General features: G+C 46.2%; 1 protein-coding gene across 1 annotated transcript in view; it reads right to left on the reverse strand.

The window, feature by feature from the left end:
- Positions 1-4,079: 4,079 nt before the first annotated feature.
- The window catches only part of CRKL (CRK like proto-oncogene, adaptor protein), a 43,156-nt gene continuing 25,435 nt past the window's right edge, over positions 4,080-21,800 (reverse strand). The window contains exon 3 of the mRNA XM_047697060.1: positions 4,080-7,723. Within this exon, the coding sequence (XP_047553016.1) occupies positions 7,589-7,723 (135 nt within the window). The 3' untranslated portion in view covers positions 4,080-7,588. The remainder of the gene's footprint in view (positions 7,724-21,800) is intronic.

The following is a 21,800-nucleotide window of genomic DNA, read 5'->3' on the forward strand; positions in this document are numbered from 1 at the left end:
ACATGAAGGAACATTGTTCAGCCACAAAGGGTGTCTTCAGAGCATTTGTACAAATGTTATAAATAGGGGCGCCTGGGTGGCTCAGTGGGTTGAGCCGCTGCCTTCGGCTCGGGTCGTGGTCTCAGAGTCATGAGATCGAGCCCCGCGTTGGGCTCTCTGCTCAGCGGGGAGCCTGCTTCCTTCTCTCTCTCTGCCTGCCTCTCTGCCTGCTTGTGATCTCTCTGTCAAATAAAAAAAAAAAAAAAAAAAAAAAAAACAAATGTTATAAATATTTTCTTATCTGTCGCTGGCAAAAGTGTAAATTAAGGTATTCCCTACAGAGGGCAATTTGGCAACACTTCTCAAAATTGCAAATGCCCAGAGCCTTTGATCTGACGATTCCACTTGGAGCAGCTCATTTTAAGGCATCTGACCACCTTGGAAAGGACCTACATGTCCATCACTAGTGGATTGTTGAATGAGTGGGTGGTTCAGCCATATCATGGAGTACTATAGATTGGTGAAAAAGAATAAAACCTCCACATACGCATTCACGAAAATCTTGAAAACAGATTGGGGAAATAAAGCGAGGTGCGGAACAGTAAGTAATCCATGCTACCTTGGTGTAGAGAAAACGTTTAGAAAGGATATGTACAGAGGTATTTCAGTATGCTTGTATGTTACAGAATAACTGTGGAAATGTATATAATATATAATAAACTGGAAACAGATGCTGGAGAGTGGAATGGATAGTGGAAGGATACATTTCATCAGATACCTGTCTTTTGAATGCTGCGTCTTACGGCTGTTCCTCCTCCAACCCTGATGCCAAAGAGGAATTCCCCAAACTCTTGGAGCTGTTGTGGGGAGCTCAGGTGGGCTGCAAACCACCATTCCCGAAGGGCTGGCACTGAGACTTGCGTCCCTTTCCTCTGCTCACTGGGTCTGGTGCAGCCCCTGCCCAGGTCTCCCCTCCTCTTGGTGCCCGTCCTCCACGCAGTTACTGGACACAGCACTCCTTCCCTCCCTCCTTCCAGGCCTTGGCTGCTGGGTAGCTCCTGGCGCCACTCAGAGAGCCTTCCCCCTTGCCCCTTCCCCGAGCCACTTCCTCACACCCTTAGCTTGCGCGGCAGGTTCCGCGGGGCTCTCTCGGGCTGGTGGGTGCTGGCTGTCCAGCCCGCGCACCGCCTTGGCCACGCCCCCAGCCCGCCTTCCTCCGCGAGTGCCCGCCCCCACTTCCGCGACCGAGGGGCTGAGACGCAGCCGTCCCACCCCTCCGCTCCCGGGCCGCCAGGACACAGGTTACCAGTTAGGGCCCAGAGCCCAGGAGCCCTGGGAGCCGTCCGGAAACGGGCAGCGCTGACGGCCATCGGGCCTCACGCCCGTCTACCCACCTCCAGTCCGCCACCCCACGCGAGCCTCGGCCTCGCCAGGAAGCCCCGACCGGCGCCCGAACCCCGCAGCCAGCTAGCTCGGCAGCCGTCGGGGCCCCGCGGAGGGGGCTTACCCGGCTCACCGGGGAGCCATGCGTTCTGGACAACGTCTGGGAAGGGGCAAACCGTTTCTGGGATCTGAGGGAGAGGGAGCCTCCGGGGGATCCAGAGCTCTAGGTCCTCCATCTTCACCCCGCGCGGGGTCCTCCCTCTCTCCATCCCTAACCCGTGTGATGGTCCGCCTGCCCCGGGGACCAACGGCAGCAGCCCGGCGTGGGGACCAGTGGGGCCGGGTGTAAGGGGTCTGGAGGACGCGGCGGTAGTGGTCCCAGAACCGGCCAGCGAGGCAGTGGACTGGGGGCTAGGTGACCGGGCTGCGCCTGGGTACGCGGAGCAGCCGGGCCTGGCACCCAGGACGCCTTCAAGCTCCAGGTGTGTGGCGGCCGCGCCTGCGCACTGCTGGACGGTGCTCGGGGGCCCTCCACCCCGGGGTCATCCCCATAAAGGAGGGAAGGGGAGTGCTCACAGACCCGCAGTACTCCCGCCCACTCGGGTCCGCGCCCCGGAGGACTCAAGCCTCGCTCCTATCACAGGCAGTCAAGATAGACCACAGCAACCTGGCCCGGAACTTCTGAGAGCCGGAAGCCCAGGAGTGAGGGGTTCACTGGCACAAGTAGTTGTCAAACTTGGTTGCATAACAGAACCCCCGGAGAACTTTAAAAAAAAAGAAGAAGAAGAAGAAAGAAACCCCAGCGTCCAGACCCATGAAATTAGAATCTGGGATGGGATCCCCGAGGTCTCCACTGTGCAGCGCGGGTGGAGGGCCAGCGGTGTTGATGAGACCAGAGGGATCGAGGAAGGGCTGGCCACTTGAGGTCTCAGATCAGCAAGGGATCACAGGCAAAGACAAAACCAGGCCCGCTCCAGCCGCCCCTGAGCTGCTCCCTTGCCCCGGATTACGCTTATTTCCCTTCTCTCAGGCAGTCAGGAAGCTTTCCGAACCTACCCGGGGCTCCACAGTGGCTCCCATTGTTGGGAGCCATCCTCACCACGTCTGCAACAGGAGCTTTCCAGGCAGGGTACGGATCCCCTCTGTGCTCCAGCTCAGGTTGCCAAGACCCGGGAAACCAGTTGTGTATGTAGACTGCAAGAGCAGGGTCAGGTCTTTTTTTTTTTTTTAAGATTTTATTTATTTATTTGTTCGAGAGAGAGAGAGCGCGCATGAGCACAGGCAGACAGAGTGGTAGGCAGAGGCAGAGGGAGAAGCAGGCTCCCTGACGAGCAAGGAGCCCGATGTGGGACTCGATCCCAGGACGCTGGGATCATGACCTGAGCCGAAGGCAGCTGCTTATCCAACTGAGCCACCCAGGCGTCCCAGGGTCAGGTCTTTTAAGACTTTATTTGTTACAGATAGAGACAGCGAGAGTGGAACACAAGCAGGAGTGGGAGAGAGAGAAGTAGGCGAGCCCCGGGCACCCCACGAGCAGGGAGCCTCATGTGGGGCTCGGTCCCAGGACGCTGGGATCATGACCTGAGCCAAAGGCAGACACCTAATGACTGAGCCACCCAGGTATCCCAGGGTCAGGTCTTGACAGGGAGCTGGGGGGAGAGGGTCCATGACTACACAAGAGAAGGGCCTCCCAACAGGAGCCAGGGAGGAGACCGTGGGCAGAGCACAGTGATGTCCCAGTTTTTGCTGTGGCGTGAGGTTTCAAGATCTGGGCAGTGGCCTCTGCTGGCCTGCACGCAGGCTAGATTAGCAAAAATGTGGAGGGGGAGCCCCCACACCTGGCCCCATTTCCAAGGGTTTCCCTGCAACGGAGGAACCCAGCCGGTACTGCTGATCAAAATGCACCTTTTCAAAGTATTCTTCAAAGGTGTCTGTCTCTAGGGCAGTTTCTTCTAGAATGGCTTAAGTTTTGGTATTTCAAGACAAACTTTTCTTTGAAATTCTGCAGAATCCTGAAAGTAGGAGCCAGAGAGTACATTTTAGCAGCATAGTTCTATATACATACGGATTGTGTCACTTCCTGAAACTACTTGTCGGAGGTTTCATTACAAGGAAATGTGGACCTCTCAATACACACACAGAAATATGCGTGGGAACGGGGCTCTGGCTGAGGGGGAGGTCAGGAAAATCAGTGTTGTCCCCCCTAGCCGCCAGCTGTCTACCTGCCGGTCCCTGGAGTTCAGGGGGAAGGCAATATACAGAGAGGAACAGAAAATAATGTAAAAAGTTAGGCAGGTATCATGCCCTAACTTGTGATGAGGCTGCTTGTTTTCCAGGACTTTCACTTGAAACCATTCAACCTGGGGTAGCTTGTGCTGAACAAGTATTTAACAGAGGCCTTCAGAGACAGGTGCTTGAAGGGAAAACACCCAGGTTTTCCTTGGTGGTGTAAAGCGTGGGAACTATCGTTCTGTCTTCCAAAGGCCGAGACTGAGCACCAGCCCCCCACAGCACCCACTGCGCCTGCACACTCTTCTGCAGGGGGGGCCCCAGCTGTGGGGAAGGGCCAATGCACCAACACAAGACGCAGCATCCCCGGAGGAGTACCAGCTGTTTGTGTGTTTCACAGGCATTCGCCAGGTGTTTTACTGTTTGGGAGGCTGATGTGGGCTGAGGAGCCTGCAGGCAGCACTGAGGAGACACCGAAACACCAAAGCCGCCGCTGCCACCACCGGCTGATGCAAGTTTTATTGAGACAATGTACAAACAGGCCATGGAAACAAGGGTTCTGATGCCGGGACCAGTAACGTAAAATGAATACAAAAATAAAAAGGCACTAATCTGTTAAGAAAAGACACTCGATGTTCTAAGAATATAAGTCATTTAATACTGTTAATTTTATAGCACAAAATAAAACAAGCTATGATCCCCAAAAATAATTTTAAAAGCTTACACAGAAAATATTATTGCCTGAAGTTTATGATCTTTAAGTTACAGGTCAAAAGTTTTGTGTTGTTGTTGTCATTTTAAAACACACAGTGAAGACCGTCTAGAAGCAAGGCCACTGTTCCTCCTGCAGAGACAACGACCCTGTCTCAGGGAACTGTCCTTCTACTCCTTCAGAATATACAACCAGCTCAGTTTCCACACTGATAGCAGTTAACCAGGGACAGAGGTCTCTGGTCCCAGAGGGTGGAGTTTGAGGCAGAGCTCAGTGGTGTCCACAGAAAGCATTAGTCTTAGGTACTGTGTTAAAACAATCAAAAAGTCACTCATTTTAAGAGGTTAATGAACATAATATTAAAGGATTAAATTATAAACACCTGGCACAAAAACACATCATCCCTTTTCAAAAATAAAATGGTAATATTCCTCTGAGCAAACATTACAAGAGCAGTGGCCGTCTGCCTTGGCCTGTCTTGTCTGTAAACAGCTGTAAAAGAAAGTCAGCACGGAGCCAGGGATCCTTGAGCTCCAAGGAGGGAGCAGCTGTCTTTCCCCTCTTTCTGTTTTCCAACAGTGAGCACAATAGGTGTCTTGTCCGGGTGACCAAAGTTGTCAAATGGCAGCTCGCGGACACGTGCTCCTCTTCCACCGTGCCATCAGGTGGTACCACACCACAAAGAAATGACAAGGATGACTCCTGTGTTGGGAGGTCCTTCTCAGGATAAATAAGTTTCGAGTTAAACCACCAATGCCCTAGAGTTCATAATTTGTTCAGTTCCCAAGTGAGTTAATTTAACATCCAAATATTTTCTTAAGTGACACACAGTAGACCAGAACAAGTAGCAATAATGAACAATCCTAAAAGGAGACCAACCAAGGAGCAAAGGCAGCTTCTCTGGAAGTTTCGCATCGCTTTCTGAAACAGGAAGTCTTCCCCTCACTGGGGAAACCCAGGCACGAAGCTGAGGCGAGGATTTTTTTTTTTTTTTTTTTTTTTGTATATTTAGTGTGATGAAGAGAATCTCCCTGCCTGATGAAAAAAACTAGTAAGGTCCTAAGTCAAAAAGGTACTACTTTTGGCACATATCCCAAGAGTTCAGAACTCAAGGCTCACGTTATTTTGGGCTCCCAATCTCCTAGGCAGCCCTGGAGACATGCACGTGGGCTGAAGTGACAAGCAGGCTATTATGAAGCCAAAGTAGATTTGCGGGGTGCTCAGATTCTGAAGTGGTCCACGTGACGTGGGTCTTTCTATGGGTCCGCAGACATGGATGAAGGGAAATCATGCTTCCCAAAATGACCATACATTTCTTGTACTCCAAACCAACTACTGTCACCAAAACGTGCCAAGCCCCTCAGTTAAACTTGGTTTTAAAAAGTCTTAAGGTTTGTGTCCTCTGTGAACAAGGCACAAACTCCACTTTCTGCTGGCCGGCCCCCTCAGTACCGGCTCACCAGCTGCAAGGTGAACGCTGTGTCCAGGTGGACAGCGGGGATGCCACCATGCATGTGCCACTCACTGTGGGAGCTGGGCTGGGCCTGAACTCAGAATAAGAGGCAACTACAATGGAGAGGAAGCACCTTCAGAGCAAGAGGTGGCCACAGTGCTCACTGATTAGGGAGAGCAGACTGCATTTTTCCCAAGAAAACCACAGACGGGTAGCCACAGTGATATTTTTCTCAACTGATTATTAACTTTGTCACAGAAACACTTTCAAGATTCTTTAATACGGTAGTTACCTGCCTAATGGAATACTGATTTAAAGAGAGATTGAAAAAAATGGTTGCTTTGCTGGTTCTGTCACCACAAAATATATATCACTCTAACTCAAAACCTAAGACCCCCGGGAGACAGGGCCATGGTTAGAACAGACGCTCAGCAAATGATGCAATCACTCATTAGGTGGCTGCTACGTTTCTAGGTCTGCTGTATTCATTCTGAGCTGAGGCCTGTCTTCACCAATTTCTAGAAGGGCGAGCAGACTGAATTGTATGAAGGTTCCAAAATCCTAAACTGCTATGTGCACCAGACAAGGGATCAGCCACACCTTTGTACCAAGCTGGCTTGTAGAACAGCCCTCTTTTAGCTAACAAGGAAATGTTAACATCAAATTGCTAAATGGTTAATGGTTCTTCCTAGTCACTAAAATCTTAGACATCAAATGCATGAGTCAATTTCCAGAGCCTGCATTTTCTTTGCCTCGGAGCGTCACGGATACAGAGACCGGGGAACCAGTATTAGCAGCACCATCTTTCTCTGGCAGCCTTGTGAGCGTGGGCTACAGCAGTGAGGAGTGGGCCTCAGTGAGAAGAATTTAAAGTTTCATTAATGAATTCAATGATTCTCTGAACCTTTTTAAAGAAACTTAATTCCTATACCTTAAAGGGGTGTATTCACTAAAAAGCTGTACAGAAAACTGGCCATGTGCTTTCCCCCATTGCTCCTATCATCATGGCAAACAAGGTAAGCAAAGCTTTCCCCAAATCACCCCCCACTCTGATGCTTTTGAGGACAACGTAATCCAAGAGGCCACGCACACAAGCTTGGCACACTACGACTGATTTTTCTGTGTGTTGTTTGCTATATAGCAAAACAGGTACAGCTGGCAACCAAGGGTTGGTGTTTTTGTTGGTTTTTTTTTTCATATTCCTTTAGTTACAGCAGCTTCAGTTTGGAAGCTCAGAGGCACGTGTCATTCCTTACAATATCACAAAAATCCAACTTGCTACTTAAAAACCTGTTCAGAACACACAAGTCTAATTAAGTCTTCCAAAACCAAACCAAAAAGGAAAAAAGAAGAGCCAGATTTGGGGAGTTTAGGACAGAATTCCCTCTTCTTTAAGGTTCATTTGCTCTGTTCTTCAAAGGAAAAACAAAGTGGTGACTGAGCCACTGCTTCGTGGAACAGCGACGGCAACACCTCACCATGGCCTCAAGCTCCATTTGATGAACGGGACAGAATCAGTCACAAGTACAAACAGTGATGAGAAGACAGACCCCTTCCTCCTCAACTTCTCTCCACTTGTGTGCTTCCACCAGTATTTCCAGTTTATGATCCAAAAGAACTCTAAAATCTGCTACTCTTTGACAATACAACTATGATACAAATGCCGAGGCAGCCACTGTGTGCATTCCAAATGTGTATGAGAGACCGCCACTCTGCAGAAAGCTGGACATCGGCAACGCAGTGTAACTTGCCTATGAGAGAGAATGCTTTCCCACTTCAAAGGAGACTATGACAGGCAGAACAAGGAAGCAGCAGAAAACAGGCAACAGCAATCACTCGTTTTCATCAGGGTTTTGAGGGTCAATGATTTTGACATGTGTAAAGGGGAAGAGCCCTTTGCGCCCGTTCACTTCGCCTTCCCACTGGCCATTTATATTCATCCTTGTGACTTTCACAATGTCACCAACCTGTAAGGATGGAGAAAGAAGAAAAAGTCAGCATTTTCTCTGCAAACTTAAAAAAAAAAAAAAAAAAGTTTACTTATTTATTTATTGAAAGGCTTACTGTTCTATCCGAAGGAACCTACAGATTTTTTTTAAGGATTTATTTTTTTCAGTGGTCAAACCAAAATCAAGCAGTGCCAAAGACACAAGGTGCTACCAATAAGCCCAGTGTCGTCCACAGCTGGTGAGAGTATGTATTTTATTTTTTAAGGTTTTATTTATTTGTCAGAGAGAGAGAGAGAGAGAACACAGGCAGGCAGAGAGGCAGGCAGAGGCAGGGAAAGAAGGAGGCTCCCCGCCGAGCAAGGAGCCCGATGCGGGACTCGATCCCAGGACTCCGGGATCATGACCTGAGCCGAAGGCAGCAGCCCAACTGACTGAGCCACCCAGGCACCCCTGAGAATGTCTTTTAAATGAAGCAGCTTCTGAGCACAAAAGCAGCCTTTTTCCTCCCTATATTGGTTACTAACTCCAACAGGAAAGAAATGAACACTTAACTCTGAGAATGGTTAAAGTGAAATCACACAAAAAAGTGTAAAAAAAAAAAAAAAAAACCCACAAAACTAGGGGCACCTGGGTGGCTCAGACGGTTTAGTGCCTGCCTTCAGCTTGGGTCATGATTCCCAAGTCCCAGGATTGAGTCCCACATCAGGCTCCAGGCTCAGTGGAGAGTCTGCTTCTCCCTCCGCCCTCACCGCCCCTCACCCCACTCCTGTGCTCTCTCTCACTCTCAAATAAATAAATAAAATCTTAAAAAAAAATTTGAAAATCTATCTCCATGGGGGTGGAACTGCTGTCACCAAGACCTCACTCACCATGCCATCTCCCCCAATGCCCAACAGCAATAATGTCTCCCTGAGTTGTTCATTCCCTGGCCTCTCTCTGGGGCCATCACAGGGGAAGGAAGCCCAGGTTTGAGCATCTTTTTAGGACTTTAAACTGCAGGGTGAAAGGAATCCTAGCTATTGTCAGAGGACAGGCACCGCTTAGGGGCTGCTCAACTCATCAAAGGGAAGGCAGGAATTCTGTTTTGGAAGTGGTTTTCAAATTATTCTGCAGACCCACAGAGCTTTAGAGAGGTGTTTTCAGGGCCCAACAAATGTCTGATTGGGATTTCAACTTAAGCCTGTATTTTATAAAGTTTTAAGGGAAGACAGTACATGGGAATGCTCTACTGCTATATTAAGCCGTGCTGCCCCAGCTGCTTTCCATGCACATCTTCCTTGGGATGAAGCTGCCTGTGCCATGTGTCTGACTGAAGACTCCCCAGATGACAAGGTAAAGGCTAAAAAGTCTAGGGGCGCCTGGGTGGCTCAGTGGCTTAAGCCTCTGCCTTTGGCCCGGGTCGTGATCTCAGGGTCCTAGGATCGAGCCCCACATGGGGCTCTCTGCTCGGCAAGGGAGCCTGCTTCCCCCCTCTCTCTCTGCCTGCCTCTCTGCCTACTTGTGATCTCTCTCTGTCAAATAAATAAAATCTTAAAAAAAAAAAAAAAAGGCTAAAAAGTCTAAAAGCCAATCACTACTTGCAACAAAACACATTCAGAAATAAGCTGGATGCTGAAGTGGATAGCAGACTGCATCTGTCACTCATGTTATTTCCAGTTTTTTCCTTCCCATTCTGTCAACTGTCCCAATTGCCTTTTTAGCTAATTCTTATAAATCTCAACTTAAAAAACATTTATACTTATAAAAAATGTTAAATCTGACAACTAGGTTTCACATTATCTCATTTGGAAAAAAAGGGTCTTCTTTATGCTAAAGCTACTGTCCTTGGGGCACCTGAGTGGCTCAGCTGGTTAAGTGTCTGCATTTGGCTCACATCATGATCTTGGAGTCTCGGGATCAGCCCTGCATTGGGCTCCCTGCTCGGTGGTGAGTCTATTACTCCCTCTGCCCCTCACCCCACTTGTGCTTTCTCACTCTTCCTTTCTCAAATAAAATCTTACAAACATGGGGCACCTGGGTGGCTCAGTGATTGAGCCTCTGCCTTCGGCTCAGGTCATGATCTCAGGGTCCTGGGATCGAGTCCCGCATCGGGCTTTTCTGTCTGCGGGGAGCCTGCTTGCCCCTCTCTCTCTCTCTCTCTGCTTGCCTCTCTGCCTGCTTGTGATCTCTCTCTGTCAAATAAATAAAATCTTAAAAAAAAAAAAAATCTTACAAACAAACAAAGAAACAAATAAAGCAAGCTAGCTACTGGTCCAGCAAGCTGACTGCTGGCCTGGATTGACCACAGATCCCAGAGATGACAAGGCAGCTTTATAAGTCTACCTGTACACAGCTCTGGGCTCTAAAGCCAACCTTGGAGCCCCATCTGCCTCTCTTGGTTACTAGGTGGGCCACTGCCTTGTGAGGAAAAGGAGGTATATTTTCTGAGGAGAACCCAGAGAATGGAGGCTATGTATGAACAGTCATTTGAATTAGTATGTAAGATGGCTAGCATGATGGATGCCTGGGTAGCTCAGTGGACTGAAGCCTCTGCCTTCGGCCCAGGTCCCGCATCAGGCTCTTTGCTGGGTAGGGAGCCTGCTTCCCTTCCTCTCTCTCTGCCTGCCTCTCTGCCTACTTGTGATCTCTGTCTGTCAAATAAAATCTTAAAAAAAAAAAAAAAAAAAAAAGATGGCTAGGACGAGCAGAAACTCTAAAACCCGGTGATACGGTCTATAAAACAGAAATAAACAAGAAACAGAAAGCCAAAGAAAAAAACAAAAGGGGCTCCTGGGCAGCTCAATTGGTTTGGGGGGCGAGCAGAGGGTATCTGACTCTTGGTTTCAGCTCAGGTCATCGAGCCCCTGTGTCAGGCTTCCCACTCATTGGGGAATCTGCTTTTACCCTCTCTCCCTCTGCCCCTCCTCCAGCTCATGCTTTCTCTAAAATAAATAGATCTTGTGGGGGGGCGGGGAGTAAGGTGCCTAAGATGAGAAAAACTCCAGACTCCAATACTTATTTAGACCATGGCCCAAACAGAGGATAGCCATTTCTTTCTTTCAAGATTTTATTTATTTGAGAGAGAGAGAGCGGGACAGAGGGAGAGAATCGGAAGCAGACTCCACACTGAGCACAGAGCTGAACACAGGGCTGGATGCTTAACCAACTGTGCCATCCAGGTACCCCAAGATCACCCATTTCTTTCTTTCTTTTTTTTTTTTTAGATGTTATTTATCTGAGAGAGAGTGAGAGCGAGCAAGCGAGCATGAGAATGGGGTGAGGGGCAGAGGGAGAAGCAGACTCTACGAAGAGCAGGGAGCCCAATGTGGGGCTCAATCCCAGGACTCCAGGATCCTGACCTGAGGTGAAGACAGCACCAAAAAATAAGTCCCTTTACAGGGAGGTCTGGAGATATGTTGCTTAGATGACTGAGTGCCTCTCTACACAGGTCACTGGGAAGCAGACAGCTTAATGTTTTGTCAATGTCTTCCAAGTTTGTAAACTTGATGATTTTGTTCTGATGTAACCCCATACCAATATGAAAGTGGTTCACGCCGCTTAGAGCCGGTGGGAAGGTCCAAAGAAGACAGAGAAGGAAACATGCCCCTGTGGAGTATGCTACACAGACCTGGTTTCCAATTCAATGGAAACAGGAAAATGGACAGCAGGAGTCGGGACCTGTTTTCACAGAGGTTTTTACCTGCAGACCTTCTTCAGAGATGTTACCATCTCTCGATCCTCAAGGTACACCACCCTCCTACAAGGCAGGCTGGGATAACAGATCTACAGTCTGGAGCTCTCCAATGTCACAGGCTGCTGGTTCACTACAAAGCAGAGGTAAAAGCCAGCAGCATCCAATCCTGGCCATCTGTGTCCCTGCCACCTTGCATAGTGCAAAGGCAGCATGGCCCAACTGTGCCTGGGACCACTCGACCTCCTGCTCTCAGTCTCTGCTCACCAAGACAGCCACTGTTTTTCATGCTCTATCTTCACAACATTCCCCCTTGTGAACCCAGACTAGCTGCTCTGAGTTGTCTACCTCTTTATCCTCCAGTTTTTTATTTTACCATTTTACTTGTGATTCTCCAAACCTATTGAGAAAAATGCAGTCACCACATTTAGGTGGAAAACAGCACTATTAACAAATGAAACTTCTCACCTTGTGGAAACCAGCCTTAATACTTGGTAAAATGAGAAAATGAGGCTCCCTGGTTAGAACACAGTATAAATAAGAAAAAACAAATTGCCCTAAGTTCCTGCCTAAATTCTGATTCAAACTCTATTATTTAGGAGCACCATTAATTCAACTCAGTGGTAGGATGGCTTATAAAGAGTTAATCTGATGGGCGCCTGGGTGGCTCAGTGGGTTAAGCCTCTGCCTTCGGCTCAGGTCATGGTCTCAGGGAATTCAGAGCCCCACATTGGGCTCTCTGCTCAGCGGGGAGCCTGCTTCCCCCCCCAACCCGCCTGTCTCTCTGCCTACTTGTGATCTCTCTCTCCCTGTCAAATAAATAAAATCTTAAAAAAAAAAAAAAGTTAATCTGGTAAGTAAGAATTAAGATTCTAGGGTGCCTGGGTGGCTCAGTCAGTTAAGCACCTGACTCTTGACTCAGCTCAGGTTGTGATCTCAGGGTCATGACACTGAGCCCCATGTCAGGCTCCACACAAAGCACAAAGCCTGCTTGAAATTCTCTTTCTCCCTCTGCGTGCCCCCCTCCGGCTCACATTCGCATCCAACTCTCTCAAATAAATAAATATATTCCTAAAAAAAATTGATTCTTAAAAATTTTTATTTTTTAAAGTAAGCTCTAGGCCCAGTGTAGGGCTTGAACTCATGACCCCAAGACCAAGAGTTGCATTTCCACCGAATAAGCCAGCCAGGTCCTCAAGAATTAGACTTCATATGATGAGAAGTTCTGAGACAAAAATAAAATGCCTGATACTAGATATGTGTAGGAGAAAGGGTGTAAAAAGCAACTCATGTATTTACAGATTACATTATTATAATTATTTTCAAATTTATGTCACAGGTTCAACTGAAACACTTCAGTTGGTTGAACAATTAAAATTATCATTTTTATTTTTTTATTTTTATTTATTTATTTTTTAAAAAATATTTTATTTATTTATTTGGCAGAGCGAGATCACAAGTAGGCAGAGAGGCAGGTAGAGAGAGAGGAGGAAGCAGGCTCCCTGCCAAGCAGAGAGCCCGATGCGGGACTCGATCCCAGGATCCTGAGATCATGACCTGAGCTGAAGGCAGAGGCTTAACCCACTGAGCCACCCAGGCGCCCCTATTTTTTTATTTTTAAAAAAGATTTTGTTTATTTGTCAAAGAGATAGAGGGGAGTGTGTACAAAACAGGGGGGAGTAGCAGGCAGAGGGAGAAGCAGCCTCCTCACTGAGCAAGGAGCCTGATGCAGGACTTGATCCCAGAACCCTGGGATCAATGACCTGAGCCAAAGGCAGATGCTTAATGGACTGAGCCACCCAGGTGTTCCAAACAATTAAAATTTAAAGGTAAAGACTGAGAATTCTATTTTTGAGATTTGCATTAAAAATAAAGTTAAAGGGGCGCCTGGGTGGCTCAGTGGATTAAAGCCTCTGCCTTCAGCTCAGGTCATGATCCCAGGGTCCTGGGATCGAGCCCCGCATCGGGCTCTCTGCTCAGCAGGGAGCCTGCTTCTTCCTCTCTCCTCTCTCTCTGCCTGCTTCTTTGCCTACTTGTGATCTCTGTCTGTCAAATAAATAAATAAAATCTTTAAAAAAATAAATAAGTAAATAAATAAAGTTAAAAAAAATTTGTAAAATACCCAGTGGAAAAAAATTACAACTAAAAACACATTTTCTCTGGTGTTGTCTTAAAAGGAAATAACAATTAGAGAGAATATACAGATTTAATAATAAAAATTGAGTTTTAATATATTTGGGACATATTAAAGACTTTTGAAATATAGACTGTTTATAGATAATTAGTGCTTGGAGGCCAAGTATTGCTCTTTCTCCAAGTCATAATTTTTAAATTTATAGATAGTAGAAAGAGAATGTCTTTTTTATTCCTATCTGGAAAAATCATACATGTTTTTGATAATTATGAAAAATTTCATGTTCTATAAAGTGGACCAAGGAGTTAGTTTTATTATTATTATTATTATTTTTTTTTTTTGAGAGAGAGAGCACGCATGGGAGTGGTTGGGCAGAAGGAGAGAGAGAGAGACTCTTAAGCAGGTTCCACATCCATGCAGAGCCTGGCACAGGGCTCCACTTCACAACCCTGAGATCATGACCCGAGTGGAAATAAAAAAATCAAAATCAAAAGAGTTAACTGACTGAGCTACCCAGGCAAACCCAAGGAGTTAAGTATAATTTACATATTCTTCTTCTACCTTACAGAAGTCACAAAACAGGAAAACCCTAATTATGTTACTTGTTTCTAACAATGAAAATTTTCAGATCTGTGTATAAGGGAAGTTCTAATGTGAATAAAGAACATTGAGTTATAGTAGAGATTTTGTAGAAATCACACAGCTGGAAGCTGAAGTTGATGGAAACCTGGAAAAATGGCTTACATCCAATCTTATTCCATAAAAAAGTAGTAACGTTTAAGCACAAACATAAGATACAGTAAGAGTGAACATGCAAATTAAAATTAGGTCTGCTCAGTTGGAAGAGAGAAACCTTCTGCACACAGGAGCTACTAGGATGCTACAATCTAGACCCCTGCATAAGGGCCACATCCCTCAATTTCCTCGAACTCTTCAGTACACCTGTTCTAGACCCTTGGCCTCTTTGAGCCTATCTCATGTCTGGAGCTCAATGAGGCTGATGAGATGAGGTGCTTCATTGTCTGGCCTTTCTCTCCACCGAACAATTCCTTCCTTATCTCCCTTTCATCTAAGAAAACAGACTGCCTCTGTCTTTATTTTTAAAATAATGAAATGGGGGGCGCCTGGGTGGCTCAGTCAGTCGGGTGTCGGGCTCTTCATCTCAGTTCAGGTCATGATCTCATGGGTCATGGGATGGAGCCTGCCCACATCTGGTTCCCCTCAATCGGCTTGAGGATTCTCAGCCTCTATCACCCCCTGCACTCACACGCACTCCCTTTCCTTCTCTAAAAATAAATACATAAATCTTTAAATAATGAAATAGGAAAGAAAAGTCATGGACAGAAAACCATTGGTATCATTTTCTAGCTATTAATAATCACAAAGAAAATACAATTAATGCATTAAAACAGACAACAAGGCAAGGACAAGTAAGAGGATGTGTGAGTATATAGCTGTAGAGAGAATTCTGTGAGGAAAGGGAAGAGGAACCAAGGGAGCAAACACCCAGGTGGACTCTGCTATACAAAGGGACGATGGCCTTAGGGCATCTGTACAGTCTGTAAGTAGTAGACTGGCACTCAGAGCCAGATCAAATTCTGCCAAGATATTGTAAGAAAAAAAAGGCTAAGGGAAGAATGAGCACAAACAAAAGAAACAAAGCTACAGTTTGGGGCCGATGAGTGTTGTTGACAGATACTGGGCCCTGCAACTTCAGTTTTTGTTTGCTTCACTCACTTGATGTCCTACAAAAAATACTTTGGAATTCTGTCATTTCTACCTATGCTTTCTCTATCTTCAACTGGACTCCAGATGCCCAGAGAGCATATATTTTGCCTGAAGTCTGCAATCTTAGCCTGCCCTGGCTGACATTTGATAAATGTGAAAGAAAACGAAGTCTCACTTTCCTGAAAACCTGGCCTGGGGCAACCCTCTCCCACATCTTGGGTGAGCGCATCCCTCAAGCCTGGGGGCAAGAAACATGCTCTGACCCTCCGCTAATGCCCCCCTCCTTGGTTTCCCCAGCCTCTTACTACCTGGCTCTAAGTATAGCCATCCTGCCCTGATCTGCCTTCCGGCATCTAATGTTACCCCAGCCTAACCAGCCCAGCTCCCAATCACCCTACTTTCCTACAGCCAGACCGTACCTACCACATTTGACTACTGCTCCCACCATTTCAGCGAGGAGCACCTGACAGTCCAAACTCAATAGCGCAAGTCCAGTTCTCTCCCTCCAATGCTCCAAGGCATCTGAAGTAGGAGACTTCACTTGCCCCTTCTCACTCCCTGCTGCTCAGCTCTTCTTTTTTGTGGTATTCTATAAAATAACACTACTATCAGGTGGATACTTCCCATTTGCCATTTGTGGAAAGCAAGGCTTTGTGAAGCCAGGTGCCTTACTCTCCAGGATTCTGGCAGACTCGCCCAAGGAGCCTCCATTCTCTGCTCTGCCACGGTCACCTCTCCACCCCCAATACACACCACACAGCACTCTCTGAAGAAGGCCATTTGTTTTGCTTATTTTGCACTCCATGTCACAGGTCTCTTGTAAACTACTTTCTGGAGAAGTCTGCAGAATCACGGTTAAAGAGGCAAGAGAAAACTATAGGTTGATGTCCCCCATCTGATAGATGGCCAAGCAGAGAAGCAAGGTGTTGGGAGAACAGAAGTGATAGGCACAGGATCTAAAGACAATAAAAGACCTTTAAAAAAGCCAAACAGAACTGGGTCACTGCTTTGCCTTTTAAACCTCCCAACACCTTTTCTCTGCCTAAGAACAACATCCCAACTCCAGTCTTCAAGGCTCTGCCTCATCTGCGTCCTGACTCCTCCCATCTCTGACCTCAATTCACGCCTCTCTGCTCCTCCCCTCCAAGTTACACTGACTTTTAGTTTCTCAAACTTGCCAATCTCTGCCCCAGATATGGACTATATGACAGACACAAGGACATGATGTAGATACAATTCTACAACTGCACATCTTTTTTTTTTTTTTTAAAGATTTTATTTATTTATTTGACAGACAGATCACAAGCAGCAGAGAGGCAGGCAGAGAAAGAGGGGGAAGCAGGCTCCCCACAGAGCAGAGAGCCCGATGTGGGGCTTGATCCTAGGACCCTGGGATCATGACCTGAGCCAAAGGCAGCGGCTTTAACCCACTGAGCCACCCAGGCGCCCCTACAACTGCACATCTTAAGACGCAGCTGCCCAGAATCGTCAAGCTGGTCCTAAAAAACCTTGGATCTCTGCTCTTCTTCCACAGTTGAAGACACGTAATCAACTCTGATCAAAAAATAAAAAAACAAAACAAAAAAATCCTAAGGACAAGCCAAGCCACCTTATAAAGCTGCACATGCAGACAATGAGTGTGGGAAAGCTCTCCAGGCAGTCACCACTACAGATGGAGCATTTATTCTACTCAGAGCAGTGGACTATAGGTTCCATATTGTGTATTCAGGATACATAAAGATACAACTTGAATATCAGAACTACCTAAAACTAAGGTCTAAGAACTACAACAACAGGGCATAAGCAATCTCTTATATGCTTAAAACAGCTATAAAGTGGCACTGTGGTGGCCTGTGCTATGAACTCTGGTGCGGGCTGGAACTGGACTGATGCCCTATGTGACCACGGCAAATGGCTCAAGCTGTCCGAGTCTCAGTTTCCTTCTGATTTTGAAATTTTTTTTGTTTGTTTGTTTTAAAAGATTTTATTTATTTATTTAACAGAGAGAGTGTGTGTGCCCGAGAGCATACAAGCACAAGTGGAGATGGGGGAGGGCAGAGGAAAAGGGAGGAGAAGGCTCCCCACTGAGTAGAGAGCTTGATGGGAGACCCATCCTAGGAGCCCAGGACCTGGGATCATGACCTGAGCCAAAGGTACATGCTTAACCAACTGACCACCCAGATGCCCCTGAAAGGTTCTTGTAGGGATGCCTGGGTGGCTCAGTCAGTTAAGCAACTGCCTTCGGCTTGGGTCATGATCCCAGGGGTCCTGGGATCCTGGGACTGAGTCCTGCATTGGGTTCCTTGCTCAGCAGGGAGCCTGTTTCTCCCTCTGCCTGTTGCTCCCCCTGCTTGTGTGGGCTCTCTCTCAGACGCATAACTATAAATAAAAACTTAAGAAAAAAAAAAAAAGGTTCTTGTAATAACTAAAGAAGTATTACATGGGAACTGTGAACCAGGACACCCAGCTAAGTAACTGGTAGCAGTTATCAGAGTGGGGATTCCTGAATGGAACCCAACCCCACACCCATGGTAGTCACTGCCCTCTGGAAGCACTGGAATCAGCATGGAGAAGCACTGTACTAAGTGGGTTTCAACCTTGTTAGTAACAACATGGGTCCTCTCAAAACCAATGACTGGTTGGGAAGGATGCCATATGTTAGAATGAGGAGATAAGGGGCAGGCCTGAAAAGCAGGGGTCTAATAAATTACTGTGATGGAGGGGCGCCTGGGTGGCTCCATCGTTAAGCATCTGCCTTTGGCTAAGGTCATGATCCCAGAGTCCTGGGATCGAGCCCTGCATCGAGTCTGCTTCTCCCTCTCCCACTCCCCCTGTCTGTGTTCCCTCTCTTGCTGTCTCTCTGTCAAATAAATAAAATAAAATAAAATAAAATCTTAAAAAAAAAAAATTACTGTGATGGATACCAAGGAGCTGAGGAAGACAACGAGAATATGGAGAAGATAAGCCGAGTACTGAAACTGCAAAGAACATTCAAACCTCACGCCTTCTAATTAACTTGTGATTCTGACAGTCTTTACAGGATGCTTCCTACACCATTCTACATGACCAATTTTATAAAATTTACTGCATTATCTACTGCAGCTCAGTTCTCATCCTCAAGGAACCTCTGTTTTCACAGTGGGATAGATAATAATCTGTCCAGATGTGGTAGATGCTCAATAAATCTTTGCTAGGGAATAAACAAAAGCAGAAAGTGGAAGAAAAACAGTACCAAGAAGTCCATGCTGCAGAGCCCAGGAGCAGGGAGCTACTGCATTTTTTTTTTTTTTAAGATTTTATTTATTTATTTGACAGAGATCACAAATAGGCAGAGAGGCAGGCAGAGAGGGAGGGAAGCAGGCTCCCCGCTGAGCTGAGAGCCCGAAGCCGGGCTCGATCCCAGGACCCCGGGATCATGATCTGAGCCGAAGGCAGAGGCTTTAACCCACTGAGCCACCCAGGCACCCCAGGGAGCTACTGCTTTGACCCAGGGAACCTTGACTAGTAGAGAAAGTCAGTCAAGGTTCAGGCTAGGAAGAAATAATGAACAGGAGACACATCTGAGGGTCATCTGACCATTAATGCCCCATTCTGGCCTTGCAGGAGCTCTCATATGTCAAAACATAACATGTCATTCCTCATGCTATTGCTAGCTTAGTCCAAGGCCCTTCCCATGGGGAACAAGCTCTAGGACACCAACACAGGAAAGATGCCCTGGCTGTGTTATGCTGCCGGCTGCCCACAATTACAGGCTTGGATGTGGACCAGCTTCTTCACAGATCCACTAAAGAATGCTTGGGCTCAGATCCTAAAATGCCATCTTGCTGCTCCTCTCATCATGCCCGATTCTGGTACAATGCCCTTCCTTTGGCTTCAGGGTAGGACTGAGCCCACAGAACCACTCACTTCTGAGAGCAGACAGATCAAACTCTGATCGAAGTTGGTGGATATCAACTCAGTTCAGGGAGCACTCTAAGCCTGAAACAGGAACATGTGGCTGATCCTATCAACAGATCAAGAGGAGACACATACCTTACTAAATGTCACCCTATGACAATCTTTATCATTACAAGAAGTGCCACACTATTATTATCTTTGTGCCTGGCTACACTCAGCACTTGTGAAGTACACACATCAACTCTAAAATTAAGCACACACCAGTAGAACACTAACCAGTCCCATTCTTTGTGTCTAGTGAGGACCACGCAAGAAGGCAAGAGGGCACTTCCTGAGGCTAGCGATAGTTTCCATCTTTCTACTTGTCCAGAGCATACACAGAAGGCCTCTGGCAAAAACTCTACTGCCTGACTTTTGGCACCTGATTCCAAGAAAAGTCAAAGCCCTAGAGGGCCCAAGCACTGGCTATCAGTAGCTTTCTGCCTCCCCAGTCTCCATTATACTCTCAGGTTACATAAAAATAAAATCAGGAGCACAATGGATTAAAATGGAATCAGAAGTTCTAACTTGGGTGACATGAATATATCTCAGAAATCAAAGAACATCCTGAAAGTATACACAGAATTGTATGTAAGTGCATAATGTATGTTGTTTTCCTGTAGAAAGCTTTCAACAGATTCTAAAAGGGTCCATAACCCAAAAAAGGTATAAAACACAACAATCCATGTCCTGCAACCACCAGGCAGTTTTAATCCTGTGATCTGTGGCTTTCATTCATTTACTTGTTCAACAAATAGTGATCATTTATGTGCCAGGCCGAGGCTAGATACAACAGAGAACAAATCGGACAACAGCCCTGCCCTCATGGAGCTGGCCTGGGGTTGTCACCTGTTTCAACACTTCCCCTTGTGCTCTCCCAGTCCCAGTACCTGAATCAAAGCTCCCAGAGTTGAAGAGGCTATTTTAGGGGCTACAACCTTCCTTGTCCGTGTGCTCTGAGTAGCAGACAAGTAGTCTCATGCACTCTATCCTACTACCAATGCTACATACTGGTTTTTAATATTGAAGACTTATTCTATTCCTTGAAATTCCCATTAACTTTCAGGGCAGCAACTAGATTTTTAAGAGGGCTGCTTACCAGTTAACACTTCTTATGAAAACAGGGATTTTATTTTAAGATGGGCCAGGGGTTAAAGGTATCAAAGGCCAGTATGCTGTGATTCAAGAGAATGTGGGCTATGGGAAGAAAGAAGTAAAACTTCTCTCCATTTGCAGATGACGGGATCCTATATATAGAAAATTCCAAAGATTCCACAAGAAAGAATTTTATTAGACCTAATAAAATTCAGCACAGTTACAGGGTACAAGATCAAGACACAAGTACCAGTTGTGTTTCTATAAACCAGTAATGAACAATTAATTCCATTTAGGGGTACCTGGCTGTCTCAGTTGATGGAACATGTGACTCTTATTGATCCTGGGGCTGTGGGTTTGGGCCCCATGCTGGATGTAGAGATTACTAAAAAAAAAAAATCTTAAGCAACCAAAATACAGGGGCACCTGGGTGGCTCAGTAGGTTAAGCATCTGGATTCGGCTCAGGTCACCATCCCAGGGTCCTGGGACTGAGTCCTTCATCATGTTTCCTGGCTCAGCAGAGATCCTGCTTTTCCCTCTGCCGGCCATTCCCCCTGCTTGTGCTCTTGCTTGCTTGCTGACAAATAAAATATAAAAAAAAAAAACAACCAACCCCAAAACACGATTCCACTTACAGTGGCATCTAAAAGAATAAAATAACTGGGAATAAATTAATAGTGTGTTTTACCAGAGGAAAACATGGAACACTACAAAATGTTGCTGAAAAATATTAAAGATTTAAGTAAATGGCAAGACATCTTGTGTTCACAGACAAGAAGCCTTAGTATTATGAAGATGTCAACACTAATCAGAGATCTACAAATTCAACACAATCTCTATCAAAATTCTGTTTTTGCAGAACTAGAAAAGCTGATCTTCAAATACACATGGAATTCCAAGACACCTTGAACAGCTAAAACAATCTTGTAAAAGAAGAACAAAGTGTAAGACTCATACTTCTGACTTCATAACTACTACACAAAGCTGTAGTAAACAAAAACAGTGTGGTATTGGCATACAGACACACATATAGACTAATGGAATAGAGTGTTCAGAAGTAAACACATACATTTATGACCAAATGATTTTTTAAAAAGATTTATGAGAGAGACATCGCACAAGCACGTGAGTGTTATGTTGGGGGAGAGGAGGGGCAGAGGGAGAGAGAATCTTCACGCTGACTCCCCACTGAGCATGGAGACTGCCATGGAGCTCATCCATGAGATTACAACCTGAGCCAAAACCAAGAGTCAGACATTCAACCAACGGGGCCACCCAGGCGCCCATATGACCAAATGATTTTTGACAACAGTGCCAAGTTCATTCAAACGAGGAAAGAATAATTTCTTCAACCAGAGGTGCTGGTACAACTGGATTTCCACATGCAGAAGGAAGTATTTGGACTGCTACATTAAACCATATATAAAAACTAACTCACAGTGAAGAAACAAATTACATGTAAGAGCCACACCCATAAAACTCTTAGAAAAAAACAATGGGGTAAATCTTTGTGACCTTGAATTTGGTAAGA

Source organism: Lutra lutra, chromosome 12 (genome assembly GCF_902655055.1).
Source record: "Lutra lutra chromosome 12, mLutLut1.2, whole genome shotgun sequence".
Lineage (NCBI taxonomy): Eukaryota > Metazoa > Chordata > Mammalia > Carnivora > Mustelidae > Lutra > Lutra lutra.